General features: G+C 40.5%; 1 protein-coding gene across 7 annotated transcripts in view; it reads right to left on the bottom strand.

Moving 5' to 3' along the window:
• The window catches only part of ZFYVE26 (zinc finger FYVE-type containing 26), a 53,178-nt gene that overhangs the window by 22,973 nt on the left and 9,664 nt on the right, over positions 1 to 20,541 (bottom strand). For 5 of the 7 annotated variants that reach the window (XM_040600478.1, XM_040600477.1, XM_040600474.1 and 2 more), the window contains exons 10-25: positions 16,048 to 16,230; positions 14,791 to 15,447; positions 12,313 to 12,402; positions 11,528 to 11,596; positions 10,757 to 10,908; positions 9,259 to 9,457; positions 8,701 to 8,964; positions 8,399 to 8,518; positions 7,954 to 8,118; positions 6,797 to 7,024; positions 5,275 to 5,380; positions 3,756 to 4,495; positions 3,008 to 3,204; positions 2,002 to 2,106; positions 1,262 to 1,384; positions 344 to 520 (exon numbers count right to left, since the gene is read on the bottom strand). In XM_040600478.1, coding sequence (XP_040456412.1) covers positions 344 to 520; positions 1,262 to 1,384; positions 2,002 to 2,106; positions 3,008 to 3,204; positions 3,756 to 4,495; positions 5,275 to 5,380; positions 6,797 to 7,024; positions 7,954 to 8,118; positions 8,399 to 8,518; positions 8,701 to 8,964; positions 9,259 to 9,457; positions 10,757 to 10,908; positions 11,528 to 11,596; positions 12,313 to 12,402; positions 14,791 to 15,447; positions 16,048 to 16,230 — 3,575 coding nt within the window. Of the gene's footprint in view, positions 1 to 343; positions 521 to 1,261; positions 1,385 to 2,001; positions 2,107 to 3,007; positions 3,205 to 3,755; positions 4,496 to 5,274; positions 5,381 to 6,796; positions 7,025 to 7,953; positions 8,119 to 8,398; positions 8,519 to 8,700; positions 8,965 to 9,258; positions 9,458 to 10,756; positions 10,909 to 11,527; positions 11,597 to 12,312; positions 12,403 to 14,790; positions 15,448 to 16,047; positions 16,231 to 17,264; positions 17,361 to 20,541 lie in introns of those variants that run through there. The other 2 variants (XM_040600481.1, XM_040600475.1) reach the window with 2 other exon arrangements.

Here is a 20,541-nt window from a genome sequence, read left to right on the forward strand (position 1 = left end):
TTAAGGATGCTTTCTTTTTCACTTGGTACAAACACAGCAACAGTCCTGATAAACACCACCCTCTTTTAGCCTGTGCATTTCTCCACTCCCCAACAGCTCAAACACAAGACTGCTGTGTTCATACTAGGAGCTACAACCACCTCATAATATAGGAACTGCAAAGCTGTGGAAGGGAAGAAGTTTTAAACCATCTCTAACTTCCCTTTGGATCTTGAGACTCCGAATCTTAGACCTGATATGGTGAGGATGCTCTGGTAAAGTCTACAGACTTCATGTATTATGTATTATAAATTTATATAATTATGTATTGCCCTTAATCCCACAATGCAGGGGATTTACTCACTTTTGATCCCAAATAGAGTGCCTGGATTTCATTACGGCGTGCAGTTGTCAGATTCGCATAGAAGTGAGCTGTGAGGTAATCAGCCAAGAAGTGAGAGGCTGCCAAGTTTGGATGCTGGTCAAGGGACTGCTCACTGATGGCAAGGCAAATACCAGGGTCTTCAATTCTTTGCAGAAGCTACAAAACCAAACAAAATACAGTGAAATGCTACTACATTCCTGGAAAGTAGCCTTTATAATGTACAGTCCATAACAAGTTATTGCTCTACAATGGTCCAGCAAGCAAATTAACTTGCACAGGTGTCATACATACATAAGGATGATTTAGGTAATCCGTTTATAGACTACTCATGGTCCATTTGCTCAATTTACTAATCAAAATATTTTTAAAATTAAATCAAGCAGGAGGTTCAGCAAGGAATGGGACAGAAGGTCTAGTGATAAGAAATCTTCACTTTGTCTCCAGAATATTTTTAAAGCTACATAGTCTGAGCAAGCCTGCACTTTATTTTATGCTCCCTGTTATGAGCAACAGCTCCATAGTTATTAAAATCAGAAGATGGCACACTTCATCAGTTTGAGCACTGAAGCACAACTGACCAATTCCTGTTGCTAGTTTCACTTCTGGTTCTTTTCCTTATGCAGCACAGAAATGCTTTGTTGTGATTTTTCAAAAAGGGGCCTTGTATTTCCATGTAAGTGATATTTATGCTATTAGGTCCAACAACTAGATTGCCAAGCTGGATTTTCACTTAAACAGAACATGGGTGAGCCAGGATCCTGAAAGCATATCTAAGCAAACAGCATCTCAAGGGAGAAGAACCAAAAAGGCCATGGAAACACACAAAAAGGAGTCAAAGAAAACAGGTGTCAACTTATTTGATCTATGGATGTATGGCTGAAAGAGTCTTGCTACTACCTGCAATGCTTTGTTTGTGTCTCCCATCTCCAACAAGTGGAGAAGGTGCTCACGGTGAAGGTTGATCAAGTCTTCTCTTGGGACAGGATACAAGTGCCCCCATTCCTCACACAAGACGTAATCCTAAATATATATTTTTTAATTTAAAAAAAAAAAGTAAAAACAAAAAATGAAAGGACAAACTCTACCCTCACCGATACAGCTGTTACTCCCAAAGTTCTCATCACCTTCAAGAAATTCTGTAGCTTAGATTCCTCTCCCACACGCAAAAAAGTAATTAAATTGGTAAGGGGAAGAGGATGATAATTCATACTGTCAAAGTCCACCTGCATTCAGAATACCTTCTCATCTCACAGTAAGCAAATTAGCTTTTTGAAGAGACGTTTTAAAATCAGCCAGATCTATTAGTACTTATATAAACACTAGTAATTATATAAGTATTAGTACTTATATAATAATGCCTGTAGTATGCCAAAAGCCATGCTATTGAAGTCTTCAAAATTCTAAGATAAAAGAACAAGTTGTATCTCAAATTAGAAGTTATAACTTACACTTAAGGATTATTAATGTAATTAAATGTAAATATTAACATTAAACACAGATCTACACTTGTTTCTGTAGCACAGAACTGAGTAAAGGAATTCCTTCACCCAAGCTAATCTCTATTGATTGGCATTTTAAGATGCTATTCAAAGTTTAATGCATTCTATTTCAATAAAGTTCACATGACCATGCCTAACCTTTGCTTTCAGAATGATATTCATGATGGTCTGGGGGTCATCAGTGCATGCTTTTTTCACATCTTGCCAGTCATTCCACAATGGTTCACTTTGCAAATTCAGAATCTGAAAGAGTTAATATTAGGGTAGCACAGATTTTAAAATCTTTTATCTACAACAGTCAATACATCTAAGTAAACAGCTGAGCTGATCACATCAAGAGCTGCTACATACAAAAAAAAAAGTCAAGCAGACAACCCACATTTATCGCTAGCCCTTTTCTGGGACAAAGTGATGCGCTTGCAGTACAAAAAAAAGACTACACAATTTTCCCAGAGGTATGAGTCTACAAAGCATGTTCATAAGGGAAGGTTTTTAAAAGACTAAATGGCAATAATTATGGATTAAAAAGCACATGTATACTGCAGACATTGCTGGCACTAACAGAGAGAAAACAGCTGTCAGTTAGCAGAACCACTAGCAGACAGAGCTCAGCAGGGATTTATGATTCCATCTTTTGCTCTGTTTGGCTTTTCAGTTTGTGCTGAACTCTAGGCCAGCTAGTCTGACTCAGCTTGGGTATCTGCACTACCCTGCAGTTAGAAGAACTGACTGCAATACAAACACACTTATTGGACTGCTAGTCTTGCATACCATGCCTAGGTATACCTGCACCTGTCAAGCTTAGGAAGTGATGAATTGCCAAGAAAAGCTTCCAGCGGATCTAGCAATTGTATAGAATGGAAAAACAAATACTTTGCAAAAAAAGCAACCTCACAAATATTTTTGTCTAGTCATGTTTGCAGACCTGAAGGCTAACAGGAGAGTGGGAAAGTCATGAAGGATGGAAGCAGAGTGTTAATTGGAAACTATAGCACTGAAAACACGTGAACTGTTTTGGATGAAAGACTTGAAAAGCTATTATGATCAAAAAAGAACCAAGGGCTAAAACCTTCTCAAAGGGCAAGCATATTTGCTCCCTGCTGCCTATTTCACCTCACTGGTTACCTGAAGAATGACTTTGTACCTTTTGATAAACTTGAAGTTCTTTCTTCCTGCTCTGCAGACTGGCTTTTAGTTCATCAGTTACGCCCAAATCAGAAATGCAATAAGCTAGGATTTCCAAACAGGCATCAAGGGGCCATTTGTCCAGACAGCGCAGGGCCAGCCTACTTCTCAATGTTGCATTTTTTACTGGAAACAAGTATTGCCAACCATGCTTATCTGTGGAGGAAACAAACCACTAGTTTGAAATCCAGTTTCTACCGTTTGGAAAATTATAGAATCCTCACTGGATTGCACCACCAAAAGAAACAGTACAGTGCTGAAAAATCTACATAAGGCTTATCCCAAGCATCAGATTCTCATGAAGTAACCAAAGTTAGCATGGGATACTTATCTTTACAGTCTCTAAAAGACACCTCCTTTCACATGATACATCATCCATGTATGACAATGATACTGCTGTAGGAGATGTTCCATTAACAGTACTATGATTAATGTCTCCTGATGTATTCAGCTCTTCACATAAAAATAACACCACAGAAGCACTCCAGTTGCCTTGTACTAAGTTGGTCAGGATTTGCTCATTTACAAAATGGAAACTATACCGTCAGAGAAAAATTTAGGAGGGAGGGAGGGATCTGTTTCCATCTTTGGATTTGCCCAAGGGCCACTATTTTAGTTTCCACATCCTGATCTAGGCTGTATTCTCCATAAAATAAAGAAAAAAAGAAAAATACGAAAGGCAAAAAGCCTGACTTAATCCTTCTTACCTTCAGCAGTTGCACAGCTCAGCAGAGCATCCTTCACATTGACCAGCTCCTCCACATCCTGATTGTACAGATCCAAGACCTTCAGAGCTCTGTCCCAATCCTTTGCAGCAAGAGCTTGCTCAAAGACTCCCATTAATACCTTAACAGCTGTGGTGGAATGCAGTCCCAGGAGAACCAGAGATATGTAGGCCTTGCCAGCAAAGACTGTAGCCAAACTGCTACCTTCCTCTTGCTGATTCTGAAGTGGCTCAAACATAGCAAGAAGAAATCGTTCCAATATTGGGAACTCCTTCAACAATGCCTCACACTCCCTAGAAATCTGTTCCAAACCTAAGGGCACCTCCCGTCTGCCCCGAAATTCTATCCAAGATAAACTCGATTTGGGATTTTTCTGTATATTAGATGCACTTAGACATGCCACTGCAGCTGTTAGCTTTGACTGAGACTTTAGGAAGTCCAGGGAGGAGGCAGTGAGTGTGTGCTGGCTGAAGTCATTCACAGAGGATGGGGCCTGAGTGGAGATATCCTCAGAGGTCACTGCAGAATTGTGAACAGGTATTTCAACATCTGGCAGGCAATGGTAGGCACACTGGTACGCTAAGTTGCTGATATTTGTCAGAAGATACTTTGCCTGGCTGCTTTGCCTTGCACTGCACAAGGACAGTGGTTCACAGCAACAGTTAACAATAACTTGCTGCACATTCAAGTTCAACCCTTCTTTAGCCAAGAGAGAAGAAAGCCTGCAGGATTAAAAACAGAACCAGCTTAGCCAGCACATACAAAAGGTACTTTACAATTACATATTTTAATAAATCTTCCAAGTAGTTTGTGAACACAAGCTCCCTAATATTCTTCACATGTACATACAGGGGAAGAGTACACAACCTATGTTTACTCAGTATGAAAAAAAAACGTATATAGCATGACATCAATAACTCAGAGCTTATGCTGCCACTCCTTTAAAGAAAAGGAACTTAGACCTCAAACGCTGACCTTTACCTAAATGTGACACACTAAAACAGTTCACCATTAGTGCTCATCTTTTTAAGAGCTATTTCATCCAATCAGATACTTTCCATGCCAGCCTAATTTAGTAATCTGTGAAGGAAGGACCTTAGATTATCCAGTTTACCTACTCACCAGGGCAAGAGCCATGCCTAGCTGTATTCTTAAGAAGCCCTACTGATCTATTTTATTTTATTACATTGCTAAGCTTAAAGTCCACTGCTCTGAAGTGTCATACGTTCCATTAAAAAATCCACATAAATGTTCTCTCTCTTCACAACAGACAGTAATTGTTTAAAATACAGAATTCACCGTTTTCCCTAGTAAAAATGTCCGGTTGGGAGAAAAGCCCCTGACTAAGCGCCTCCTTGCATACCAATTCTTACAGCTGGTGGGACACAGCAGGCTGTACTACTTGTGCTTATGAGCCAGAGAAGAATTTAATCCTGGCTGAGGCCCGAAGTCACCAATGCCAAAATAACCTAGAGAAGTATATAATCTGAAAAGCACCAACCTGTCAGGATGAACCTGTCTCTCAAACACAAGCTGGGAGAGCAGCTGAGATGGGCTCTGCTGTAGCAGTATGAAAGGGTTCCCCACTTTCACTTCTGCAGATATATCTTTAAAAAAAAATAATCAAAACATTTATTAGAATACAAACACATTAGCTGAATACACCAATCAAGTCTTACTTTAGGAACACAAATCTTAAGAGCCTGAGTCTGAAACCTCTTTGACTAAATTCACAGAGGTCCATATTCACCTTAGTGCAGTAAAAACAGAGTAAATTGCAAGGCGTTTGTGATTATGATATGCCTCTCAAACTTGGCACCACTGGCTGACATTTCACTGAACATATTACCAAAAGAGGTAGAGCGGAGAGACTTTGGCCTTAAGGTGAGATTCAGGTTTAAACAGTTTAGCAACTCTACTTCAAACTTAAACCAAAACATGTATTTGTGGTGGGAGACAGAAAACGCGCAGTATTGGTTTCTGAGGAATGTCTGGATGTAGATTAATGAGTCCATGCTCTATTCAAGTCAAAGTGAGCAAAGGCAGACAGAACTCATGGATGTACAGCTACTTCTACAAAAGGAGTGAAACCCTGGCCAGTATTGTTGAAAAGCCTCTGTATCCACTACTGAGCTGTATCAAGTAACTCTGAACAGATTCTTGTAAATTTACCTTTTCTTTCTATCTTCCAGCACAACAGAAGTTCTGCAAAAGTCACCCAGCCCTTAAATACTGTGCATTTTTTTTTTCCACTTTGGCAGTTAGTCAACGAGGATTGAATCATGGCCATAAGGAAGTTACAGTTTGTATGGTAGTGACTGGAGCTGAACCAGCATATATGAAAACAGATCTCTGCCCTTTCTTCTTATTTCTTATCCCTTTGGGAAGGTATTGTCCGAAATCAGTACTGTGGTATATACAGTAGTGCGGCTCAATTAGCGTCAACTTTAAAAAACAGACAAGTGTTTTTTCTCCTAGCACAGTAAATTGTTCTGTTCTTCTGACAGCTTTATGTGCCGATGGTGCATTACTTTTCATGGACCACCATCATTTGCTGATTCTATGGAAAAAAAACCTGCCTGTTACCTCTGCATAGCCTCTTACACACTCCCTTCTTATCCCCGTGGAGCAGCAGGGCACTGGTTGCCTCTAAAGGAGCATGCTGATCCCCTGAATGCAAAAAGTCACTCTCCTTTTTGGGTAGCGATCAGAACTTTTAGAGGTCAAGGGTTGTTTGTTTTGTCTAAACCAAGTGCAAAATCTGAGTCAGTGTTAACATTTCTGTTCTTATTTTCCTACTGCCATCAGTGATTTTTATCTTAGCTGTGGGTAGCCTAGGTATTAAGAAATAAAATAACAAAAGCAACCAATAATCAGCTGAAATCAAAAGATGTGACTGTGCAGAGGTAGTAGACACATTTGGCAAGGAACCATTTTTGCACAATTACTTTCCAGAATCAGGCCAGACTACACAATCTGGGTATCTTCACGTAAGCTCAGACTTCCCAGCAGAAACCCCTTACCTAGCTCTGCATTCAGGCTTCGTAACACAACAGCAGCCATTGCAGTGATGTAGTTAAAGAAGGCCTTCACAAAGTTTGTCTGTGTGTTGCTCTCAGACACAGTTTGGACATGTTGGTCAAAAGTTCTCAGCAGGAGCTGTGTTTGATTCCAAACCAGGTGCTTCTCCAGCTCTGCAGGTCTGAGAGAGGCCTGCTGCTCCAAGGTGCCAAGCAGGCTTGCTTTACAGTCTGGTTTAAGAGAACAGACATACATCCAAGATTCAAGTATTAAATGCCAAAAAGGAAGGAGGGGGTGGGGGAGAGGAAGAGAGAAAAGTCCTTTAAACTAATTTCCTCTCTGCGAGTACAGATCTCAGTCTGGGCATTACAATCTTACTGAAAGCAACTAAATTTTCACAGCAGAATAAATCAATGGTTCATCGAAACTGGTAATCACACCTCTGAAAAGTTAGGAATACATTAAGGCAGGCCCTAAAATATAGCTATTTGTGTGTCATTAACACATAAGCTTATTCTAAAACACAGGTGTTGACAAGTCCTTGTGCTCCATAACATTTAGCAGTTAGAACTTTCCTAAATATTTTCTCATTAAACATACAAATATCTTTAAATATTTTACAAACACCTACATGCCATTTAGAAATTTAGCGAAGGGGTGTGTGTGTGCTATATAATGCAGAGAGCTCTGAGAAGAGGAACTGTGGAAGACCTCTTCAGAAAAGGGTGAGATGTTTTATGATAGCACTAAGAAAACTGCAAGGTATTATTATGTTACAGTAGCTTTTTAAGTTTATCTCCTTTTTGTTAAAAAAAAAAAGCAACAGTAAGGATACACCTAATTATTTATAAGCTGTCAGGTTAAAATACACTTTAAAAATTCCTTGTTAGGACTGAAGAAAAGTAGGACAAATAATCTCAGTTGTACTCATTGATATTTTCCTTTCTTCTCTGGCAAGTTCACAATTTTAGCTCTGAAAACAAACACTCAGAATATAAGAATTACAGATAAATCTTACACTTTGCACTTATGATTTAAAAGAGATATATATTTATGCATATGTCAAAGAGCATTACTATTGGATTTACAGCTGTCTGGACAAGCCAAAATAAAAATTGAGATCCATTTGTCAGTCTTCATAATCACAAAAATAACTCACCCACAGAATGCTCAACACATGTCAGCGCTTTTAGGATTTGATCCAGATTTTGTGATAAAACAATTTCATTAGTAATACTTTCTTCAGTTAAGGCAGGGTAGCAAGCTTGCAGAAGGTCTACAATACTGCATCGAAAATGACTCCCTGTCTTCTCATCTGAGACCTCTACAAAAAGAGAGAAAGAAATAGCAACTATAACAAAGACAGAGATATTTTGCACAGAAGGCCCACAGAACCAAAATTTTAATACAACTAGTTTGCCAAATTCCAAGTGTTTCAGTTCATTCAGAATTGAGCTTGCATGTCCTGTCCTCCTTGCTTTTTTTTTTTTTTGTTTTAAATACCAAGCTAAAAAATGTAAACTTCAAATTTCCATTGCAACAGAAGGCAAGAATTTGATTTGAGCACATTTTAACAGAAAAATCTTACCAGCATAGCACACTACCTGGCTTGGATTGCCCTTGTGATGTGCAGGAATAGTTGAGAATTTTGCTTATTTGCTGCAGAACTGCTGGGAAACCCTTTACACCTTCAGAGTGCAGTAAAACAATGTCAGGTCGGTGGCCTGGAAACGTGATTGTGCAAAGGTGGACAAAATAAAATTTAGAAGTGCAAAAAGGAGAAACTAACATGAAAGTACAAAATGAAATTTAATTAAGACTCAGATGTTAGCACAAACAACACAGCACAGAGAGGCATTTTCTGCTCCCAGGCCCATGTTGATAAAGACAAAAAACAAAACCCTACCCTGAGTTTCAAGGCTGTTGTGCAGTCTTCTTTCTGCTGTTTCCAAAAGCTGTTTGCAGGTCTTCCAAAGATGGCATTGAGTACAAGCTAGGTCAAATGCCGCCATGGCTGAAGGACTGAGGTCCTCAAGGACTTTCTGCAGAGGATCAGTATGCTCCAGCTGGATGTTGCCGATCCAGAAGTTTTCTTGGAGAGTAGGGGCAAGACTTCCAGAAGTTGCAAGCAATTTATCAGTAACATCCGAGATGGAATAAAATACCATACCTACATGCGTCAGCAAAACACAAAATTATTAATTAAACAGCATATTTGTCTCAGCTCCTGTCATTATTCTCTAATCCTTTATGAAAATAATTCAATAGGTGGCCTGCTTCATGGACCAATTACTACAGAAAAACTAATGGGGCATCAACAGCCAATTTCAGCATTCCTAGGTTCCTTTTAAGTCAAAAACCCACAACTACTTCTTCCAAATGATTGTTGTATTCATTATGACAGTACTCAAATTGCTTTCTCCGTCACCTTTTATGAGAAGAACTCATAACGCCTGGATCTTACCAGCTGCTGCTGCATTCCCAATAGCTTGCAGTGTCGAACGGCCGCTGCCAGGTTTCCTGATGCCTCCAGTGCCATCTGATGCTTGGTTCTCAATATTGTGCTCCACTCTTGCCATTTCTCGTACTGCCTCTTGGTAGCGCTCCATGAAAATCAATTCACCATAGCAAGGTGAAGTGTCCAGATTAAACATCAAAGCCACCTTTCAAAAATAAGAATAGACATAATTACAGGACATGTCAAAAGACGTTTTTGAAGGTCAAAGAGCTTTGGGAGGTTTTAGAGGAAATAGAGAATCCAATAAAAGGGACTTTAACTGAAAAACATGGCAGACTGAAATGGTGGGTTTTTTCCTGCGGAGTTTTAGAGTGCCTGAAAAACAGGAACCTTAGAGACATTCTTAAACTATTTTTATAAAGCTCAGCTATTCTTTGCTGCAAGGCTAGAGATAAATCAATTTTCATAAACCACACCTTTCAGAATGACTCTATTTCAAAACACTATGTAATGAAATGTATCAAGTTGGGACTCCAAAGTGAACTATTTAAAGCAAATTCTTATTAAGTGAGTAATATCTTCCAGAAATTTAAACAGCATAGATAAGCACAGCTCTGCAAGGTCCTGTTATCAAACCAGCAACAGCACACAAATCAATCATTATCATCAGCAATATTGAAATCCAAAGTAACAAAGCAAAACAAAATGCTTCTTTTGGCCTTGTAAGTAGGAAAAAGACAAAGCAGCATGCTTGATGTCAAACAGAACTAATGAGTTGAGCAGTAACCTGCTGCTAATGCAATGCTTAAATGACATCTGAAACTCAGCCAGGTCACTGCTTTTTGCAGCAGATTCAATCACTGATGCATCTCAGGATGTTTTTTCAGAGCAGTGGCCCAAAAGCCACACAGAGAAAGGTATGCACAGCTGTGAGAGAGCAAAGAACTACAAATATGCAGACTGTCATTTTCAAGTTGTTCTGCCTGTCTTCAGTACCATGAATTCAGCCTCAAAACATACCTTCTTCAAATAAACGTAATCACCACTTTGGCTGTGCTTTGGGTAAGGAATATATTTACACATTCCTGCTGAGCTTACAAGTGGTAGAGACTCATAGTTTTGATTCACTGACTAAAGTAAGCCGTGCAGACGCTGCTTCCTGAAGAGGTTTCACATGAGCTCTGTGTCCTTCATTCAGCTGAAACACTAAGCTTAACCAGCTCTCATCAAACCTTTTCATGCTTTGAGAACCCAGGTTTAGAGAAGCCATTATTATATAACATGGAAGAAAAAAACCCCAGCATGCTTGGGATGTTGGTTTGGAGTATCTTTGTTCTTTTCACTTGCTTCTACTTCTGAAGTGACCCTTTCACTTGCAATGCAGATGCTGCAGCCCTACGCTTGCTAATGCAGAAGAAGCAGGAGTTTAATCAGCAATCACAACCACAAATGTCAATACCAAATTACATTTTTTAGTTGCACAAAATACATGTAACTCATTTACCTGATGGGCTTCTACAAAGTTTCCTCTCAAAACACAAGAAACTAACAGTGATTCTGGTGGGGAAAGCATCATAGGAATGAGGGGATTTTGCTGATGTGGTCTCACCCGGCTTTCCAAATTACACGAGGCAGACACATTGCTGCTACTTCCCTCTACAAGACAACAGAATTAATCAGTATACTATTATGGAAAAAAAATTTCACCAGATAACAGCGAACTATCAGATAACAGCACTTCACATATTTAACACAAAAATAAAGGAGCAGACTAGCAAGAAAGTTTTAAGGTAAAGGGGTCAACATAAACATCTTGTTAAAAATTCTTGTAATATTTCACTATTTGATGAGAACTTTCAGTTTGGTTCTCAACCAACTGTAATGCTGTTTAGCAGCTACATAATGTGGACATAATGCTAGAGCACTGGTTCACCATTGGATAAAGGGAGAAGTTAAGTACTGGACCTACTAAATCAATTTAGCATGCCTAAGCATGTTTCAGGTTACATGACTTCTTTGACAGTTTGCACATCACTACATTGCATACTGTTTCCTGCAAACCAAAAATATCAAGAAACATCTAATTTTCTTATTCCAGAAGAGGAAATATATACTATTCTAATTAGAAAAAAAGTCAGCCAAAAATGGGAGCTCTGAGAAATGAAAAGTTCTAATTCTGTCCTGCATACAGCAGTAATTCACATTAACTAGTCAAGCCAATACTTCATCAAACACATTGACAAGACAAAGAAATAATACTTTTGAGGTTTAATACCTGAGGTACTGGTGTTTAGCTCACTACTTGTACTTTCTAATGATGGACTGGAAGTTCCCTCTTTCCCATCTGAAATAGAAACAAATCAAAACCAGCACATTAAATGCACTTTTTCTAGACAAGGTAATTAAAATTGACTGCAAGTAACAGATCAGGCATCCGCAGGAGATCTTGAAGTGTATCTCACTAATGAGCCATGTCTATGATAAATGCAACAACTACTGATTTGAAGAAAATGTTAGTCAAGATACTATGCTGGGGTGGCCCATCAGTGACTCATGTCACATACTTTAGATCTGCTTATTTTGGAACATCCCACCCCAAAACCAGACACACGTTTTAAAGGCTAAACAGAAAAAGGGCTGGGAATCCAACTTTCTCCTAAGGCTGCCAATTTAAGCCACAAATTTCTGTAAATTCACATCTTAGATACTATTGTGATGGGAATGAAAATATACCAGTCACTGGATATAGTGGAGAAAGGGAAGAATTAGTACTGTAGTTGTAAAGTTCTCCCCTGCCCCAGATCAGACTATGTATGAAAGAAGTTATTTTCTTAACTGAATTTAATTTAACTATCATTTTAGTTGTGCAGATGAGCTTTAGGAAAACAACTTCAACCCATGTGGAACTGGACTAAGACACTTCAAACCAGTTAGAAAACTAAAGGAAATAAATCTATTTCCCTGCTCCCAGTCCATCAAATCTAATTGCATTCAGCTATGAGCTCAGCAAAATTACGCACATTTCAGAGATGTCTTCCCCAAGTCATTTTTACAACCCACCTGTCTTGTATCTTTGAGATCTACACCGTTTCTTAAAGCTGGAGCACCTGATTAAAGAGTAGTACCTCCTGGAAGCTGCAAGCTGATGTTCTGTGAAACATTCAAGCAAAAACATTACTAAACAGTTATTTGTCTACCTTAAAGAATCTATCAGCACATCCACATAGGCAAAGCTATGATGGCAAATCTCTCAAGGGAACACAGCTGATCTCAGCTAAGAGCTCTTCTACAGTAAAGTTTAAACCAGCACCTTGACGTAATTTTGATGCAATTCAACTAATACTGTGTTTTTCACATCCACAACCAATGGGGATAAGGAATTGGCTAGATGGTCACAAAGAGTTGTGGTCAATGGCTTGATGTCCAAGCGGACACCCCTGACAAGTGGCGTTCCTCAGGGTTGTACTGGGACTGGCACTGTTTAACATCCTTGTTGGCAACACGGACACCAGAATTGAGTGCACCCTCAGCAAGTCTGCATGTGACACCAAGCTGTGTGGTGCAGATGACCTGCTGGAAAGAAGGGATGCTATCTATCCAGAGGGACCTGGACAGGCTTGAGAGGTGGACCTGTATGGACTCCATTAAGTTCAACGAGTCCAAGTGCAAGGTCCTGCATGTGGGTCAGGGCAATCCCAAGCACAAATACAGGCTGGGAAGAGAATGGGTTGAGAGCCGCCCTGATGAGAAAGACTTGGGGGTGTTGGTGGACGAAAAGGTCAACATGGCTTGGCAAATGTGCACTTGGAGCCCAGAAAGCCAACCGTACCCTGGCCTGCATCAAAATAAGTGTGACCAGCAGGTCGAGGGAGGCAATTCTCCCACTCTACTCTGCTCTCGTGAGACCCCACCTGGAGTACTGCATTCAGCTCTGGGGCCCCCAACATAAGAAGGACCTGCTGGAACGAGTCCAGAGGAGGGCCATGCAGATGATCAGAGGGCTGGAGCACCTCTGCTGTGAAGACAGGCTGAGAGAGTTGGGGTTGTTCAGCCTAGAGAAGACAAGGCTTTGGGGAGACCTCATAGCAGCCTTCCAGTACCTAAAGAGGGCCTACAAGAAAGCTGCAGAGGGACTTTTCAAAAGGGCATGTAGTGATAGGACAAAGGGTAATGGCTTTAAGCTGAAAGAGAGTAAATTTAGATTAGAAATGAGGAAGAAATTCTTCACTATGAGGGTGGGGAGGCACTGTCACAGGTTGCCCAGAGAAGCTGTGGATGCCCCATCCCTGAAGTGTTCAAGGCCAGGTTGGATGGGTCTGTGAGCAACCTGGTCTAGTCAGGGGTTAGAACTAGATGATCTTTAAGGTCCCTTGCAACCCAAACCATTCTATGAATCTACATTGCTTGGAATATACTACACCTTCTACACACTCCTGATCAGTATTAAGCGTTCTTTTCAGTCTAAATGAATCCCATGATTCTAACTATACAGAAAAATAGGTATAGTCCAAATATATAAGCAGTTGGAAACAAGGTGAAAAGAATTAAAATAGTAAAAGGGAGAGTTTGGTTTGTCATTAAGGTTTTGCTGAAACAGCTTGGTAATGCAGGGTAGTATGAACACTGACTCAGTCAACAATTCTGGAAATGAGCAAGTAAGGGGGGTGCCAGCTCTTGAGACAGAAAACCTGAGACATGCAGCGTCAAGAAAAGCCAGCCACTTTTCTCTGGAAGATGTTCCCAAATAGCTGTCATTATTTGTCACAAGCCAGGACACAACAGTACAGAATCCCACAGAAAGCTGCTGCCTGTCCAACAGAAACACTGAGGGCTGCCTACTCAAACATAAGCCCCATCACATTCCCTCCTTTATAGAGGGAGACTTGAGAAGTTTGGAAGCTTGGAACATTTAAGGTCCATACTGCCCAGACTTCCTTGGGACGTGGACTTGGCATGGACCGAGATACACAGTAAGCCACACTACAATACAAGCAGAAAACTGATAGTAGCAGCGCTAACAAGTTACAAGATAAAGAGAAGGGTGGGAGCAGGTTCCCAAGTGGTGTTCTAGCTACTCCTGAGGAGTGACCTGCACTCCAAAATAATCCAAGTTCCTCTGAAACATGTTCCTAACGGGTTTCCAGACCAGGCTAAACCAACACTATCCATGAATGTGATGAGTTTATCTGGCTTGCACTGGATCACACACCACCATGTCCCTTCATATCACTGCGCTGCCAACATAACTTGTGATGAAGGGGCAGAAGAAACACAGGGAAACTGAAACAGTGTGCCCACAAAGGGGAGGGGAAAAAAAAACAAACCAAGAAACTCCAAACTTTCTGATTAGAATAGAGACAACTCCTATTGGAGAATTGTGCAAGAACCAGGTGATCTCCAACTAGGTCACTCTCTTAATATCTGTCAAAATGTGCTCCCTCCGTAATATGCTCAGGGAATTTAAGCTCGAGACTATTGCCTGGACAGCTGTAACAGAACAATGTTGATTTATCAGAAAGTGTCAAATACAAAGCCTACCTGCATTTCTGTTACTCATCACCACCTTGTATCGCCAGTGAGCTTCGGAAAGGTATTTGGAAAACTGTAACACACGACTTCCAAAGGCATCTCTGCTTGCAGAAAGATTCAAGCACTCAACAAGCTCCAGCTCTTCATGAGGCACATTACTGGAGTCCCATGGGAGAGAACTCTGAATTTCTTCCAGATGGTTGAGAAGCAACGTGAGGAAGGCATCCATGGCCACGTCATCTGCTATAAATCCGGTAACACCACTGGTGAAGTGTTTCAGATCCAGGTAGTTGAGCCTAGAAGTTTCATCACAGCTTTTGTCATCTAATACTGAGTCATAAAGATCTTGGGTATCTGTGTGAACTGTCTGAGCAGTCAACAGATGCCTCTCAAATTTCTTTTCAGCCTCTATTAGGTGCTGTGGACTTTCTGAGGTGGAAGAATGCCGACTAGCACTGCCTTCCACACTCAGAGTAGTACTCTTTTTGTCAAGGTCATCATCCTCTGCATAGTCCTCAGGTAGAAGAGTCTCAGTATGGAGGTCACTGTAGGAAACAAAAAGCAAGGAGAAGATGTTCTCCAAAACCTCCAGGCGCAAAGGAATAGGAATGCTCCTTAAGAACTGCTGACACTTCACAAGGTACTGAGGAAATACTGAAGAGCAATCTGTATAATTAAGAACAAAAATAAAGAACATTTACAATGTTTTCCAGGAGCTCCCTCCTCCAGCCTTTGCCCTTTTAAGAAAATCTTAGAAGAGGGAACTGTCCCAGTGGCTCAGCGCCAATCATTTCTCCACAAATCAAGTAAATGTATGTCCAGCATTTTCCATTTAAAAAGGTAGCGTGCCTCCTGCCTCTCAGTAATGCCAATTATCACCTTGTGCAATGACGTGCAAACTCAGATTACACCTATTTTAGCTATTAAATCAGTTTTAGCTCTGGGGAATCACAAGCTCTTACAAAAGTATCCCTGCCACTTCCATCCAAAGGTATCTAATACCACCTTCTTTTTGCACTATATTCTTAATACAATGACCTTAAATGTTTTAGAACAAGACAGGTAGCTTATTCATATCTATTACTACTAAAAGTAACACCACCTTAAAGAAATGCCATTATACTTGTTTGCGGAGCGCTCATAGCCCACTGACTAACAACATCATTTGTACACAGGGTGCAATATTATCCCCATATTAAGCAATAATTCAGAGCCCTGCAAATGTAGAAGTACACACTACTGAACCTGAGAAAGGAAGCCAATCACCTGCTGGTTCTCCAAAAGTTGCATCTTCAGGAATATCACCAAGGTGGTTGTGCACACAATCTTTGCACTTGGAATGCTTATGTGAATTCACACAGAGAGCATAGATAGCATACTTCATAGCGCAAAATGCTCGAAAGAGTGCCAGATTGCGTTGCTGACTCAGGGTGTTAGGGAGTGTTGCTGCTGTGGAGGAAAATAAGAGTGGTGAGGGAGTAGGAGGTAGACAGGAAAACAATTTTCTCCTGCAGTTACCACCCAACTATATTTATCCACACTTTCTTCCCCAGTGTTGCCTCCATTCCAGCTTTACTCTATCTCGCTGTTATTTCACAACATTTGAAAAAACCCAACAAACAAAATCCACCACAGAAAATTCCAGTCTGGATCTCCTTCTGAAAAGGACATTTCCTGTGAAACTGTGTTACAGGACCTGGCTACAGCACAGAACGATTGAAATCTGCTCATGACAAGTCTCATTAGAGATATGTGGTTAAGCTACATTGCTGCATTGACAACACAGGGACAGACTCTGCCTTGTTCCAGCATCTTAGAATTTTGTGTTCTATCACACGGTAGATAAGTAGGGAGATAGTGTAGCCTGGCTACGACCATAGTGAGAATAGAATACCACCACCTCTACAGATTTACATTAATACATACCACAGTTGATTCTATCCACCATGGCTGGCCATACAGATCATATATAATCTGCAATTGATTACAGTCCCACAGTTTCCTTTTATACATTTATGATAAAGGCAACTTGCAGAAGCACTACACCTGCTCCTTCCCCTTTTTGGGGTTTTGGTTTTCTTTTTTTTTGAGGGGAAGGTGTCACATGCCAGTGACATGATCCCTTCTTAGTACAACAGAACATCAGAGCTGCAAATTATGTAAAAGTCACATTATCATCCCCTTCACCCAAAACATAATATAGAGTCATATATTCTGTTGTGTTTAGGTTTAGATGAATTATCCAACTAATGTACAAAGGTTACAAATCCACCCACCCCACTCCTCACCAACAAAAAACCAAAACCCCAGACAATGTTACATTAGTGCTTGAATCCACTATCCTATATACTTATACAAGGGGTAGATTGTCCCTCTGCCTGTTGTCACCCAGGGGAAGCATTAGCCAAGTTTTTTTTAAACAAAGCACTGGTCTGATGTACTGATAATGTCCCCATTCAAACTCTGGGACTGAATAGCATTACCTAGAACGGTGTTTCAGCACTGTCCTCCACAAGTCTTGAGCTCTTCTCCCAAGTAACAAGTGATAGGACAAGAGGAAACGGCCTCAGGTTGTGGCAGGGGAGGTTTAGATTGGGTATTAGGAAAAATTTCTTCACCAAAAGATTTGTCAAGCATTGGAACAGGCTGCCTAGGGAAGTGGCTGATTCACCATCCCTGGAAGCATTTAGAAGACATGTAATGCTTAGTGACATGGTTTAGTGGTGGACTTGGCAGTGCTAGGTTAAGGGTTGGACTTGATGATCTTAAAGGTCTTTTCCCATATAAACAATTCAATGATTTCAAAGAAAAACAGCAGCCTGAACTCTTCTTCAAACTACAGACCAGCCAAGACAAAAGCCCTGAGAGCACAGTTTGAACCCAATTACTCCTTATCATTGCAATTCTAAACAGCTGCAATGGTGGAAGCTATAATGAGGAAACATCCAAGTAAAAATCCTTTGCAGAATCCACATGGCCACAGAAATGCTATAATTCACCAGCAGCTCTACACTAATACGTAGCACTCAAAGTTCTCAATACCACTATCTTAAGAGGACTTCAGGGAGGTGAAGCCAGAGATCTGATAAATATTTCAGTCCTCTGAAAAAGCAAAATCGCTAGCTGGAGACACCACAAGATACACACTGGTAATCAAATGCAAGTTTAATACAATTTTGCCTCCTATGTGAAAAGACCTGGATGCAGTGAGTTTGTGTCAGTATCCTCTTCTAAACCAAACATTTTCCTTGTACCAATACTGAAGAACTACCCTTGAACGATAAGCACTTGTTTTTCCTATGCCAGAAATATTAACACCTTATTCTTGAATTATGTAACTCATGAGGAAATATCTGCTCATAATTTCTTTTGTTAGTGTGACTGATCAAAGCTAGTGTTACACACTGATCTGAAGATTGCCTGAACACAACTGTCAACCAGTAGCACTACTTCAGTTTCACTACTGCAGCTGGTGGACGTGTCAGAAAGAAGGGGAAGTATGTGGGATGAGGGGACAAAAAGGCCTGTTAACACTACCAGACAAATCAAAACTTCATGACTCCTCCCTTTAAATTTCAAAATACATTATTTTAAAAGAGATTCTATTAAACTGTATATAAAGTTATCTGAACTTTACATTAATCACTGGGCTGAAAAGAGAGGGAGGACTTGTCTTCCATTAACTAGTTCCATAAACTAAGGTGATCTGAAAAAAGAAGAGAAACCACAGCTAGAGTTCTTTTGCTACAGTCATGCAGCAACCAGAAGATACAATGGAACTGCCTCTTCCTGGGTTTGAAAAAATTTAAATAGAAAAGAATTAAAATGTAAGAACTGATTGAAAAAACTTCAGCAACAACAAAACAATTTCAGGAAGTGAAACCAGAGACCACAGAATGGGTTGGAAGGGGCCTTAAAGATCATCTAGTTCCAACCCATTCCGCCTTCCACTAGACCAGGTTGGGCAAAGCTCCATCCAGCCTGGCCTCCAACATTTCCAGGGATGGGGCATTGTACTGGGTCTGGCTGAGCCCCACAGCAGACCTCAGTGCTGCACTCATATTGGCAGCTAGAAAAGTGGTGATAGCACACCAGTGTTTTGGCTACCGCCGAGCAGTGCTCACACAGCACCCAGGCTGTCTCTGTAACCTCCCCCTGCTTCCCACCCACCCCGCCACCTGCAGTAAGCTGGGAGTGGGCAAGATCTTGGGACAGAGCCAGGACAGCTGACCCAAAGTGGTCAATGTGATATTCCATGCCATACAATGTCTGCTCAGATATAAAAGCTAGGAGAAAGAGGGAGGAAGGTGAGGGCATTTGTTATTTATGACACTTGTCTTTGGGCGCAACCACTATTCCCAGGAAGCAGGGCTTCAGTAGGCAGTGGCAGAAATCACCTGCTGATAGGAAGCAGAGCATAACATCTTTTGTTTTCTTTCACATCTGCATGTGTGACTTCTGCTATTGCTTCATTAAACTGCCTTTACCTTGACCCACAAGGGGTTTTTTCCATCTTATTTTCTTCCCCTACCCCATTCTGCTGCAGAAAGGAGTGATAGAGCAGCTTGGTGGGCACGTGGTGTCTAGCCAAGGTCAACCCACCACAGCCATCCACAACTTCTCTGGGCAACCTATTCCAGAGCCTTACCACTCTCACAGTAAAGAATTTCTTCCTAATATAATCTACATCTACCCTCTTTCAGCTTAAAGCCATTACCCCTTGTCCTATCACTATGTGCCCTTGTAAAAGGATATATAGAGAGAGTCTTAATCGTTACATCTTTGAAGACTATTCAGAACAACTGTACTGATAATTTTAACAACAAAACCTGTAAAAATAGGACTAGAAACCAACACCTTAACAATGTGATACTGGAAAACTGCTTCCCATTAGGCAACCTGGAAAATTTGTGCAAGATCCATCACTGAGAGCACTCCGTGCAAGTCAGGTTGATATTACATATGCACAAATTTCCATCCATAGAAGGAATAAAGCACAAAAAATTGCAGCTTCTCAGGTTCAAGTACACACAGGAAGACTGAGCTTCTGTATCATTATTAAGAGGCTCTATCAGGAAAAAGCACTCAAATAGCAACAGTTGAACCTGGACATAGGCCTCAATTCAAGAGTGTACAAGGAGAGTCACTTCTAAGTGAATTCATGTATTTAGTAATCTCAGCTATTTTAGGCACCAAACTGGAACACGGGAAGATGAGAAGTGACGCAAGAGGGATGTAGCCGCAGCCCATAGGTAAGCCCTACTGATTTTAATATTAAAGTAGATTTGGAAAGAAAAAAACCCCACCAAAATTTCCATTTCGGATTTTTCAAAAGTGAAGACGTTATAGTATGATATTTTGTTAATTCTATCTGGCTTTGCCCTTTCATTTTAAATTCAAGCACACATATGGCTGAAATTCAAAACATACACTTACTTCTCAAGCTAAGGATATTAAACAGTATATGTTACAATGACTAGCACATATTGAGCATGTGCTAAGTCTTATTACCATTTTGAAAATGCTCTTTCACAGATCTGTCCTTGTGAGATCAGAGAGATCTCAACTCTTTCTTGGGAGACAATTTACTCCCCAAAAGGATTCTAAAATAATTGCCACACACGCTCTAGTTTCCTTCTGCAGAATCGCTGATAAGCAGTATCTTTCTTATTTTAGAAGGTAAAAAAATCCAGATTCTTCCTGGCAGAAATACTGAGCAACACATACTTGACGTATTGGGTTTTTTCTGTGTTCTCACGA

Source organism: Falco naumanni, chromosome 7, assembly GCF_017639655.2.
Source record: "Falco naumanni isolate bFalNau1 chromosome 7, bFalNau1.pat, whole genome shotgun sequence".
Lineage (NCBI taxonomy): Eukaryota > Metazoa > Chordata > Aves > Falconiformes > Falconidae > Falco > Falco naumanni.